Raw genomic sequence first — 14,339 nt, forward strand, 5'->3', positions numbered from 1 at the left:
ATTATAATAAATATATGCCGCCTATGTAACCCACTGAAAACGTAGTTCTTAAACAGTGAAAGAATTTTTGAAATCGGTCCAGTAGTTTTTGAGTTATTCCAATACATACAAAAATACAAATCTTTTTAATATTGGTATTGCCATAAACCAGGCAAGGTATAAACGATATACATTTACTCTTGTGTTTTATGACAAAATCCTAACCTCACAAGTATTTGAAATTGAACCTAATTGCAATATAGTTTAGACTTATTGTCGTATGTCTATGTCCACATGGTCATACGTTTTAAAGTACAGTCTTTCTAACAATAATCTTTACTTCCAGGTGATGCAAACACAGGAGACCAGCAACTTGTCGTGTCAATAGAGCTGAATGGAGTCACGTACGAAGGAGTCCTCTTCCCCTCGCAGAGCAACGGCCAAGCAGCCCACAGGCAAATGGTCTCTTAAATAAAACCTTTTTACTGACTTCAGATCACACTGGCTAGATAGCCACGAAAAAAACAAACAAAATATTAAGCTAATAGCTGTGAAATATAACGGTTAACTGTTTAAATAACCATCTTGTAGTTAATCACGTTATAACGAATGCGAAAGTCTCTGTTAGTAGTTTTTATGTTTCACTTTTGATTTAAAACATGTTATTGGTTGGAATGAAAATTAGCGTCGCTAATCACATTCGCATTTATGGATATACTAAAAACTACTCAATACAATAGAGATTTAGGTCGCTTTCCCTAAGTCGTGATTACGTTTTTGTAAGTTTTCCGTTTCACTATTTTTTTATAACCAACAAATTATAAATCGATTATTGTTTACTGTTTTAAAATTAGATCTCAATTGAATTCTCCGATTGAATTATAATAAAATATGATTTAAAAAATTAAAACAGATTAAATTAGTTTATAACAAGGAATAAACTTTTTTTAGTTTGGTCGATTTTTTTTAATTGAAAAGAAATTTAATTGAATTTTTGTAACAATTTTTAATGTTCACTGCCTAGAAAAGGTTAATTTAATTTGCTTTTTAAATGAAAGTTTTGTAAAAAACATAATTTCAATACTTTTAAACTTTTGATTGGTCACGAAATGACAATGTAAATATAGTTTCATATTGAGCTATGTTACTTATTTGTAATTTTGATATTTTAGTTCGGATGCGTGTTAACTTGGTCGTGTGTTTTCAATTTTTTTTATTATTGTGATGTAAATTTTTGTAAATAGCCATTTCGTGTATATTAAAGTAGCTTGGTTCGTTAGTACACATGTATGCTTGTGATTATTAGGTACCTAATTCTTTTAGGAGGGTGTATATTTTCTATTGTGGACTCTGTCAGTATTTTATTAGTATTTAGTTATTTATAGTATAGCTTTTAACTTGTGTCTTAACTTGAAATGTTTGATAATTTTTTAAAAGAATATTGTGAAAATCAATTTTATAGTATCAAACTTAATTTTGTTTTTTTGTGTTGTCGTAAAATGTAATAAAACATCTCCATTGAATTCTCGAATAATTTAGAAATTCATTGAACATTGACTTGGTTTTTCTGACAGAAGATAAGAAAATTAGAAATGACAGCTAACCTAAAAAAACTGTTCATCACTTAATTGCAAGTATCTAAGTTTTGTAAAACGGATATTGCATTTGTATAAGAAAAATCTTTGTATTATGCAAGTTTGTCATTTGTGATTTACTTCTGTTCATACTTTTAATTCAACGCCATCTATGAACGTCAATGTTAATTAAGGAAATTTAACTACTTAAAAATATGGCCTCGGCCGGTGCACATAAATGTTAGGATGTTTCGATTTATGCCATTTCCTTAGTTTAGATTAAAGTAGAATATAAGTTTCAAAGTGATTGTATTAGAAAAAATATTAGGCGTGCAATTGAAAGTGAAAGCAATATTGAAAATGATAAAATGCTCGAATGTAGTGAGTCTTTTGTATCTAAAACAGTAGGGAATTGTTGAAGTATATTTAAAAACTTTTTATAATAACTTGCTATTAAGAATTAATGATAGAAAACTTAGTTACACGTTTGGGCTGTAGGAGATATTTTTGCTTAAAAGATCTGGAATAAAATAAATAAACCAGTTGGGTAATATTTCCCTCGTAGTGCAATATGCCCAGTTGATAATAAATCCAAAATTGAATCACAAAATTAGTATTCGTAGTACTTGTATAAATAAGAAAGTGCTTTGTAAATGACTGATTTAATATTTTATAGTTAGTTTATTTAACGTATTTAATTTTTAAACATTAACTTGTATAATTGAATTTACAATTTTTTTAGAGACACATTATTCGAGGTAAGCGTATAGCGGTAGGTTCGGTACATTCCGGATGTACGACATGCGAACGAGCAGTGGCCTAGTGCTGGCCTCCGCCACTAGGTGGCGTTAGCGGTTTTCGTGTTACACCAAAAATTTTTGATGTATTCAAATAATATACATGAATAAATAATTTTAATTATGAGTCTGTTTTTTATTTGAATTGCAAAATAAACTATTTGAAAACCCCACGTGGTTAGTTTATAAAAATCTGCAACTAGAAGAAAATAAGCATAAAAATGTGTAAATGTCGTCCCAGCGATACTCTGTTTTCATTATGGGTCATGTCTATGCCGACATTTGTATTAAAAACGTATTAGCTTTATTATTTAATGTTATAATTTATGTTTTAATTAGTAGTAGCAATTTCGAATACCGCTATCTAGTGTTAACCTTCTAATCTACTATGACTGAACTGACATTTGTATGTTGTGTCAATAGAGCTATAGATGGCGCTTATTACTGCTGATTTGCAGAATGTTATCGCTCATTTTATTTTTGGAAACAAAGTTTTTAATTAAAAACCTTATCTCCGGAACTAGGGGGCCGATTTTAACGGGACTTTGGCTGGAAGGAAGACAGTATAGAAGACTTTTTTTTTTAAATTCAGCGTTAAAGAAGTTTGCGGACAACAACTCATTTTAAATAAAAGAACATTATTGAATAGTTGGAGGAAAGAAATATTCGTTTGCCGGAAAATACTGTTTGATTTGACTATAGGGATATTGAAGTAAAGAAAACCTCTTAATTTATTCTGTATCTCGGATAAAATTGTGGGCGCTAACTTTTATGTGCCTTTATGCATAATTAATTAAAGTATGTTCTTATTAAGTATGAACATACAGTTTAATAAGAACAGCAATAAGTTTCGTGAAAGTCGAGCTTAAGCGGTGATTTAGTTTTCATTTATAACACAGTAAAGTTTAATTTCATTGTATTATTAGATTTTATGTGAAGTTTCTAGCAACACTTAAATTTATATTTATTACTTATTATATTTAGCCTAGAAATATAACGTCGAAAAAAAGACCTAATAAAATACTAAAATGTTAATGAAACATATAATAAAATATTAGGAAACGGAAGGAGTAGTGGGGGGTAGTATTATAAAATATATGTCTCGGCGCTCAGTCGCCAACAAGCTCAGTGTTTTACTAGTCGTCATAACGGTACGTTCGATATATTTGCGTTGTGTCATTGGAGTTCAGTTTGTGTTTTAAAATAATTTACAAGTATTGTTAATATGGCCGTCCGTCTACATTTTAAAGGAAGTCATTTGTGGAAATATCTAACATTACTGAAGGAAACATTTATATTATTAATGTTTATCTTATTTTAACAATAAAAATCTGTTGATTTATTAATCAAACATAGCATTAAAGGCGTTGCTAGACGGAAAAAGCTCTAACAGAATAAAGCCGTTAAATCTTTCGCCAGTGCGGTTAATGAAGGTAGGATATCTAATTACTGGTAACGAGCATTTTCATACACGAAGCTAGTGCTTTTGCATATTTTAATGACATTAATTAATCTTAAGATTCATTAGAATTTTTACATCAATTTCAATGTTGTTTTGTAAAATAATATTGCAAATAATACTTCATTATTCAAATGTTTTTTTCAGTTTGATTTGTAAAATAAATTCGTAGAACAGTTAACCCTCCAAATTTGGTCGATCCCCCAAATCGTAATTGTTGATCGTCTTATCTCTATCCACCCCTATATATTTAGGTCTTACATTAAAAAAGAATATAAAGGAACATTGATAAGTTGTATTGATACATTGATTACAGATATCAGCATACAACATCGTTACGTTAAAGCGATTTTATCTACCTACATTTGTGGTTGCCATGACAACGGCTCCCCTAATAACGGAAATTCAATACATCGGGTTAATACCGGCGAACCTTGGACTAATGAAGAATAATAATTATTTTGTAGAAAGATGATTTTTTTACATAAACCAGGTGTTAATTGTTAAATATGATAATTTGACAAATGTAAACAAAGAAAAATTATTTTATTGTTTACATTTGTCAAATTATCAATAACAAATGTCAAACTGACAAGACATGACCTTGGCAATCTTGTTTCCTTGATGTTGGCAGCAACTTATGGTATGTTTCCCACATTAGGGTTTTTATCTAAAATATTTACCCCCAAAGTTTAATGGCGTAAGAATATATAGCCTAAAGCGTGACGTAAGTGTAGAGCTTTTTATTAAAAAAGGAATTTTTCAAAAATATATTGTAATGGCTGACATCTTAGGCAACAAAGAAGTGTGTGTTTACGCTTTATTATAATAGTATAGATATGTCGATAGAAATCAAATAAAAAAAATATTTCCTTAATAAAATGACGGGTAACTAAGTAATAAAGATTTAAAAAGATTTTTCCCTTCAAACTAAATCTATTTAAACTTGGAAATTAATAAAAGAAAGTATTTAACACCCTTTAACTAACATATTCTAATACTGCAAACAATATAATACAAAAACTTTGATGATATGTGCTCTATTAGCGTGTACAAATAAACATCTCGATTGCCAACACCTGCTTATATTAACAACGCACATGCAAATAACAATTAACGCATAACGAATGAACTGTATTAAAAATCCTTTGGGGTATTAAACGTTTTTCGCTTGGGCGGTGGCGTAGTTAGGGCGGGCGGCGGGGACTTGTTCAGTACAGTTTCCTTCAGTCGCGATGCGTCCGTCGTAGAGGGCGTACATCTCGTTGCTCCGCAGCTCTTTGATTCGGTTAATGGTATCTCGAATTAAACGTTTTCGTAAACAGGTCAGAGAGGGTTGCAACGGCTTAGTGTTAATATTGTGCCTATTTGTTTTTTAAAATTCAGAGGAATTAAACTTTTTGAAAACTTAGTTGAGTGATTGTGTTTTGTTTTGAAAGAATTTACGCGTGACTTCGACGATTTCTTGAAGGTATGTTTTGAAGTTTTGATTTGCACTTTTTATGATACCGTACGTAATGTTTTCCATTTTTTTTGTTTATTAGATTTTTTAATTTACATTAAATTTAATCCATAAATATGTAGTTTGTAACGTTAAAAACACATAACACTGGTTACAAACATTTTAGAACTGGTGAAGAAAATTTTATACGTATACGTTTGATTTCATTTGTCACTATTAATTAACTTTGGTTAAAATTTAGTAATAAATTCCATTCGATAAATTAAATAAACAACTCATGTCATCATATTTTGTACATTTTACTATATTCAGAGTAATAACAAGAACGTAATGACGAATTTCGTTATCACATTTTGTCACATATCTTGTGAATGCAACGTATTCCAGAGCAATATCGTCAGAGTAAATATGACGATACTGTCAGGTGCTAATGACTATGTCGTGCTTCACTATTGACATATATAGGCTTCCTGTACACAGAAAGCCATCAAAACACCTACCTATCAATCTATACAATTAATGAAATTGGAGTATATATGACAACGAAATAGATGTTTAATATTTCGTAAATTCGTAGATGCACATATTTTCGGTATAAAATTTTTATTTTTCTCTATGCATAAGACATATTTCACCGGGTCATTCAAAACGACTGAACCGATTGTAAAATTGGATAGATAATGAATACTTATTGCCTTTATTATTCTAATTGGGAGTTATAATTGGACACAGATAGTGTAAGGGCGTGTTCCACTACATCCAATCTGTTTAAGTAATCAACATGCAAATCTGTGCACTCACAGGACCCGGTGAAAAGCCACGTCGCTTGCAAATGGACCACCAATCGATCGTATATGCTGTTGGTATCACCGGAAGCTTTTGCTTTAATGTTTATAAGAATTTTACCGTCTTAACCTTTTTAAAGTCTTACGTATGTTAATACTATTATTTTATATCTAACAAATTTAGAGATTGCTAAAATCTTTCTGAGAGTTTAAGTTTTAAGTCTGTTTTTAAGATTTAGATGGACAAAATATTAAACTTTAATCCTGTGCCACTAACTTTCTTACTAATAATAGTAATGTATAGTAAAATACTCATACAATTTAATTATAATGTTGTGCTATTCATGATTAACTTGGACTAATCCTTATCGAGAGAGTCGACACAGTATATGCTGCTCTTCCTTACATTTCTATCGGCCGTCATATCTGAATCCACACCCTTAACCTTATCCTCATTCACATAATCCTAATCAATACTTTCTTCGATCTTCCTCTACCTTTGTAATCATCCACATTCAATTTTAACGCATTCTCGTTTATGTCCCCATCCTCTCGTTTTAATGTTATACTATTAATAATCTGTATTCTTATTGGTTTTTATATAAAAGATTATTTCTTTTATTTATTTCCAACGCATATTAAAAGCAACAAGGCTGTAAGACTTTATTGATAAAAATGTGTTTATTTTATATGATATTAATTCCGTTACGAGTACCGACTCGTCTGAGAAAGGATGCGACATATCAAGTGGCTTGAGTGCACATTTGTCACTGAATAAAAAAAAGAATAATGTCACAGCGCGATCGTTTTCACAGATATGTCATCGAATATTCCATTGACCTTACATGAAATTGCAAATTCGTCTCTCAAAGGAGACAGTGCAGTTTCACACGAAGGCAAATCAGTAACACTCCAGTATATAAAGCTTCTAGACAGTGTAATATAAGTTTAGCAGTATCATGAGTAGAGTCGTTAAATGTATAAAAAGCCTAATTCCTAATCAGTTCCATTTCTTTTGAATTTTACGATTAACGATATCGCTAATCGTATGTGACTGTCTATGGGTAGTTCTGCGGTACGTGTCCGTTGAAATAATATTTCACTGTCTTACTGTGCCTCACTGTTCTACCCTCGTGTGAAAGTAGTGTAACACTTGCAATATGCTTATTGTCCGTATTATCGTTCTGAAAGTAAAACCGATCCGACCGTGAGAGAGTGCACACTGAATACAAATAAATACAGTGAAACGATTTTGCATTTTGCGAACCGCCGATGGAATTACTTCGCATTAAATTCTCAACACATTATTTAAAAAATATATTAATGTAACGATAAATACCGAGAAATCGTTTTACGTTTTAAATATCCGTTACTTTTGTTTATTGAATTCGGTTTTGTTTATGAAATTAAACAGTTTACGAGTTCGTTAAGTATTTTATTCATCGGAACTGCAGTAACATTTTCTCTATAAATATATAATGTACTTTAATCAGAAGTATGCAGTGTACAGACAAAATAGAAGATCACAATAGTTAAGGGAATTTAGATGAAGAATAAATAAAACTATTATTGTTTATTTCATTTAATTCCTAGATGTATAAATTGGCTCTTTTAAATTAAATAAATATACAATTTTAAACATCAAATACAACAAAATATGGCTACAAAGGAAGAGGAAGACCGAAGAAAGTATAGGTGGATTGTGTGAAAGAGGATATGCTTAAGAAAGGAGTGGAATCGGATATGACAGCTAATAGACATGTATGGAAGAGCAGCACATACTGTGCCGACCCTCCATAAGGGATAAGGGCAGGTGGATGATGATAAAATTTCAAAAACATATAGAGCCAATATGATTGACAATAAAAAAAATCGTGAAATTAATATAAATAATTCTGTTTATAACATTCCTTATTCAACGCTCTTATAAAGGAATTTTCAATAGAACTGCGAGACGTTCAAATGTTTTGTTAGTGTGCGATGTTTGCTATCAAATATAAGGCTCTGCTCTCTGGATATTGAACCAATGTGTAAACAATCCCAGACATTACACAAATTAGATAGGTATTATAGTTTAATATTGATACAATTATGGCCAGAATATTACTAAGCAGTTATTAAATGTACAGTCTAGTATAAAGAGTAGAAAATTATTTTAAACTAACTGTTGCTCGCGACTTTATCCGTGTGAAATTAAAAAAGTAATGAAACATAGCCCTATGTTACTCACAGATAAACCTTGTTAGCGGTAAAAGAATTTTTAAAATAGCCCCAGTAGTTTTTGAGTTATTTCAATACATTTAAACATACAAAAATACAAGTCTTTCCTCTTTACATTATTAAGTATAGATTATTAACTAATAAATTCAGTAATACAAGTTACTACCGCAAAAGCCTTATTTATTTGCTACGAACTACCTTCAGGTTCTAGTTGAAGGCTGTAAGCTGTGACTGCAGTGAATAGAGCATTGTGTGGTGTCGACGGCGGGCAGTGACATATGTCAGCTTTGCTGCGAAGTTGAGTTACAAAAGCCTCGCACTACGTTAAAGCATTACCCTCTACTATATGTATTTATGTACAGTTGTGGATGCTAGCGGTGTTCGAACTTAAGCTTCAATCGTTTGAACATTTTGAAAAGAGACGCGGAACAAAAATCACAACGCAGCTTATGAATTTGTGTAAGAAAATACACGGCTGGTGTCTCTTTATTATCACTTCGTTTGCACTATTGCTAAGTTTTTTTTAGGAAGAGGCAAAGTTTGTCTCGTTCCAGTGAACAGGACAATCTTACCAAATTGGTAAATGCGAAATTTTAGATGGATGGATGTTTGTTAGTTTGTAGCCTAAACAGCTGATGGGATCTCGATGAAATTTGAGGATAGTCTGGAAGAACACATAGGCTACACGCTTTAGTAATATTTAATTCCACGCGGACGCGGTCGCGGGTGAAAGCTAGTATGTCCTAAAGTGATTAAACATATGTGGTTCTAACCACATGTTTAGAACCTGAAGCTTGATATTTTAATTAGCAATAAATAACAAACTGTGTTTTGTTTTAATCCAATTTGTCTAGATAGTAAATATTGTTTCTGCGCGTCAAAGAGTTTTACATCTTGTATTGGTTAGTTCTCATTTGTATTTCACCTTTTTGTATCCAGTATAACCAACTTCAAACGAAAATAACTCGTGCCCGTTGCAAAACTAATATGCGAATGGGTACACGATGTTTCAAATAAAACAGGACAGACCACTCCTGTTAAAATAATGTTGACATGCACATACCATTTTGTAATACAACGTTCTAAATACACATTTTAATAATAGAAGGGCAAATTGAAGAGCACGTGAAAGAGAAATACATTGTGACGTATCTAGCAGTCAAGAGAATTTCAGACAAGAGAATATTAGATGTTGCTCAAAACAAAGTCAAACAAAATTATGATGACCTTTTAAACGAAGATGATTTAATTCTTTAATTCTAGATCTAGGAACACCACAAAAATGTTGCGTATTGTAAAAAAATAGATGTATATATTTAGTTAGCTATATTATTTACTTCGCCCGCGACTCCGTTCGCGTGGAGATAAAAAACAAAAGTGAGTAGCTAGTGTGTTCTTCCAGTCTACCCTCTACATTTGTGCCAAATTATATCGGGATCCGATCAGCTATATAGGCTACAAACACCTAACAAACTTCCATCCATCCATCTAAACTTTCGCATTCATAATATTAGTAAGATTATACGATGTTGAAAAAAGTATCTTTTGTTTCATGTTTTTAACTGTAGCATATAGCGCGTGCGGAGGGGAGGCGACGATGCGTGACGTTGATCACATTTGCCTGCGAAACGACAATCAATAGATAACATTATCAGCACATGCCAAGTCTGTCCTCGATCTGTGTTAAGTCATACAACACTGTGGTGTGCTTTACTCATTTATTATGCCGGAAATTATACAACGTGATTGCGTAAACGCATTGTAAATTAAAACGGTACAGATAGTAGAGTAAAATATCTTACTAATATTTGAATGCGAAAGTTTAGATGGATTGTTAAAGTTTGTAGCCTTTAGACTGAATAGATTTCGATGAAATTTGGCATGGATGTAGAGGAGAGTCTGGAAGAACACATAGGCTACTTACTTTTGTTGTTTTTTTTTTAATTTCACGTTTATGGAATCGCGGGTCAAAGCTAGTAATTAATGAGTTTTATATCTTATCTTACTAATATTATAAATGCGAAAGTTTAGATGGATGGATGGATGTTTGTTAGAGTTTGTAGCCTAAACGCCTGAACGGATCTCGATGAAATTTCAAAATAGATGTAGAGCATAGTTTAGAAGAACACAAAGGTTCTATTGTTTATTTTTATTCCATGAGGACGGAGTCGAGGGCAATAAGGAGGGAAATAAGGTACTGTTCAAATAAAAATTAAACTATTTTGCAGTGTCAGTGTTCGTTCGGTCGATGAAAGCCACATTGAGTTGATTGTTTATACATCGTGTTGTTTGATGTTTACAAAACATTTTATAGTGTGGTTTTCTTTGATGTTGATCACTGGAAAATTTGTTCAACACTGTGTTTATTTTCTCCGATGAGATTTCTCTTTACGAAAACTACAGAGGTAAATGATTCGTTGAAAATGATTAACGTTGCGGAATATTAAACATTGCACTTTTCATTTTCTATATTGAATATAGCTTTTAAAGATGAAAGATGTAACTCGTTTCGATATCTTCTAGGAAACAAAAGACCCTACAAAAAAATACATCTTAATAGAGTCCAGTAGCTGAAAAGCCACCTATATCGTCATTTCCAGCTACTGGTGCATTTCTATACACATGCCAGTAGCGTTCACAAATAGTACCTAGCACATGCCAGCAGCTTACAGATAAATGTGCAAGGGCGGATCCAGCTTTGGCGCCAGGTGGGATCATATAGTCGTGGTCAAGTTAAGAGCTTAACAAAATATGTTAACATATTTTGTCATCAACCAATTCAGGGGGGGACATGACTCCCATGATTCGCCGTTGTAAATGTGCCTACTAGTATGTGTATTCCCGGCTTACTGTAATCGTTATTTGAATCATTGACAGTTCCCGATATTTTTATGAATATAACATCATCGATGTGAAGTGTTAATCAATTTTAAGTATCCGTGTAATAGTAACTAGTTATGAATAGATACGTAACACGGTAGAGATGCAACATGACGCATACAGTCTGGAGATCGCTTCACGTGAGAGGCGCACTCCGATGTGACGTCAATGACCTGAGTGCCAATACTCCACTGTCCATTAGAAAAGCTATACGATAACAGCGGTTAAGGTTTATATTAAATGGAGTAAAGAAAAATCCAATTACTTCCCACTTTTTGGTTAATGGTTTATTTTATTAGAATACGTGATAAATATTTTAGTTGGAGATGGACATTGCTGAGTAATTTTTGTAAGTAAATTACTTAATTAAAAAAAACATAAATAGTGATTCTGAATCTTACTAATTTTACTAATATTATAAATGCGAAAGTTTGGATGGATGCATGAATGTTTGTTAGAGTTTGTAGCCTAAACTACTAAACGGGTCTCGATGAAATTCGACATGAAAATAGAGGATACTCTGAACACATTGGCTACTTGCTTTTGCTTTTTTTTAGTTCCACGCGGACGGAGTCGCGGGCGAAAGCTAGTGTACTGTAATTTAATTACAGCATTCCTAAGTGTACGTTTCGTCTACATTTACACATTAATAATGAAAATTAGTTTATTGACTATCTGTTTACATTTCAAGATAACGTTAGAACGCGAACTATTCGTAGATAAAAATACAAAATCATTAAGAAGTCATGTTATTCCTAAAATCGATAAGAGAAGCGTGCGGTTGTTTAAATTGTTTAGTAGCTGGGGTCTGAGATAACGGTCTCATCAGCCTTGTTATCAACGAGATAAAGATAAGGGGCCACCGAGCACTTAGCTATCAGCCTGTCTTAAAATAGTTGAGCAATTTGTGAGTCGTTCGCATATTATGGTTTGAGGATGCATTAGTTACCACCTGCCAGAATTCATATCTAATGGCTTTGTTTGTTACGAGTACTGTAATTTGCTCGCTATTTTTAAATCTTAAATAAACTAATGAAAATAGAAATTATAGTACACTTCGCGTAACGTAAAACAGCTGTTTGAATCTTTGTAGGTTTTTAAACAGTTTTTTTTTCAGTTCAACTGTCGATTGTCGGTTTTTTTTTTTCGGTGGAACTCTTTATTATCTAACCAGTAGTAAGTTTGAATCTTGATTTCATTTGTATTGAATTAGTTACTATTGAAAATTGATGTAATTTTATTTTAAATAACTCTTTATAATTTGTGAATAAAACTACGATTTTAATAAAGCCTTTTTCATTTAAAAATTAACAGTGTATCCGAATTCAACGGGATTTGAAATTGTATTCACGAAATATGGAAATGAGAAAATATTAAATTTTGTTTTGACACAATTGACGGCGTGTTCACTGAATTGTTACTGGAAAATGGTTTAACTGTTTTAATTCTGTTTGCAGGTAATCATACTAATATTACAAATGCGAAAGTTTAGATGGATGGATGTATGTTTGTTAGAGTTTGTGGCCTAAACGGCTGACCGGATTTCAATGAAATTTGTTATAGATGTAGAGGGTATTCTAGAAGTACACATAGGCTACTCACTTTTGTCACGCGGACGGAGTCGCGGGCGAAAACTAGTATGGCAATAAAACTAGTTTATTATCGATGGTATGCTATGAGATAAATTGTGCTTTAGAAGATCCAGAAAAAAGTTAAAACAAGTTTAGGTAACATTGATGATTGTGTTTTGTTTTAATTTGATGTACGATCAATGACGTTTAGTTTGTAGTGGTTCTTCATTGAAAGGTATACTAGACGATGCTTTGATTCAATCCACGTACAATGTGCGTCGCAAACTATCACGTACTAATAATAAATTATGTCTGTCACTGTCCTAAAATATATTCAATGGAGAGTGAATACTTTCTTGTACCTTGCATTTTGATGCTGGCCGTGAATAATATACAAAATTCCTCATATAGTACATTTAGCGAGTCCACAAGCTCATATACGTGCCAGTAACTGGTATGCCTTCTACTCCATGTAACGGATGTATTCCCGCCTTTAGAATATTAAGGTACTAATGTGCAATTTAAATTGTAATAGTACAATACTGTTCACAATAACCTGTAAAATACTTTTTATTGGGTTACCAAACATTCAGTGTTGCCAGCTCTCTTGTATAATTAAAAGAATTGATATACTTTTGTATTTAATAGAAAAGTTATCTATACTTTTCATAACATTTACTATTTTGTCTATAAAAGATTATTTTCCCACTGCTTGAAAAGTTATAACAGTGTTCTGCTATTATACAAGTAAAGTAAAAAAAATATTAGTATATATAAATGTAAACATGTATCTAATTAAATTCTCTGTTACTATTCAATGCCTGTTACTGATAACAATGGTGATAAGATAATGGGTAATGTTACCTGGCAACCCCGTCTATAGAAACTGTCACACGGTTACACGTCACATGTCAATAGTAGGGGCATTGTGTTGATTGTGAGGCTGTCATGTTGTGTTAATACACATTAGCAGAGACAGCTCTGATAATAATATAAAGACATAATAAATACAACAATGGAAATATATTTTGTCTAAGTGAGAAAATGAAAATGATTATACTAGCGTCTTATAAGATACGAAATGAGTATATTAGAGGAAGTTTGAGAGTAGCCCCAATGGTTGAGAAAATAAGGAGTAAAAGGTTAGAGTGGTATGGGCATGTTATGAGAAAGGATGAATCGCATGTAACAAGGCGGACGTTAGTTATGAATGTGGAGGGGTACATCGGTAGAGGTAGACCTAGAAAGAGATGGATGGATTGCGTGAAAAGTGACATGATAAGAAGGGAGTGATGACTGAGATGACGGATGATAGAGTGCTCTGGAGGACGAAAACCCGGTGCGCCGACCCTACGGGAGTAGGATAAGGCAGGGGAGATGATGATTATAATAGCGTCCCGCCTCGGCTTCGCACGGAGAATGAGCATACGAAACTATGTTTATTTATAACATATTAGGAACCTCTGAAATTATCAGTGTTTATTCTTGAATCAGTCCATCTATTAAGAAAACTCCATCAAAATCCATTTCGTAGTTTTAAAGATCTTACCATACATAAAGACAGACAGACAGCGGGAAGCGACTTTGTTTACTATGTAGTTATTAACTAACA

The 14,339-nt window shown here is 32.4% G+C and overlaps 2 protein-coding genes across 2 annotated transcripts in view; both read left to right on the top strand.

Moving 5' to 3' along the window:
- Positions 1-450, top strand: part of LOC106102123 (protein dead ringer) — a 104,049-nt gene extending 103,599 nt beyond the window's left edge. The window contains exon 10 of the mRNA XM_013281533.1: positions 326-450. Coding sequence (XP_013136987.1) covers positions 326-450 — 125 coding nt within the window. The remainder of the gene's footprint in view (positions 1-325) is intronic.
- A 4,578-nt stretch (positions 451-5,028) lies between these two features.
- The window catches only part of LOC106102424 (high affinity cAMP-specific and IBMX-insensitive 3',5'-cyclic phosphodiesterase 8A), a 103,841-nt gene continuing 94,530 nt past the window's right edge, over positions 5,029-14,339 (top strand). Inside the window, exon 1 of the mRNA XM_013281898.1 lies at positions 5,029-5,280. The gene's annotated coding sequence lies outside the window, so the exon portion shown is untranslated. The remainder of the gene's footprint in view (positions 5,281-14,339) is intronic.

This window comes from Papilio polytes, unplaced genomic scaffold (genome assembly GCF_000836215.1).
Source record: "Papilio polytes unplaced genomic scaffold, Ppol_1.0 DF823923.1, whole genome shotgun sequence".
Classification (NCBI taxonomy): domain Eukaryota; kingdom Metazoa; phylum Arthropoda; class Insecta; order Lepidoptera; family Papilionidae; genus Papilio; species Papilio polytes.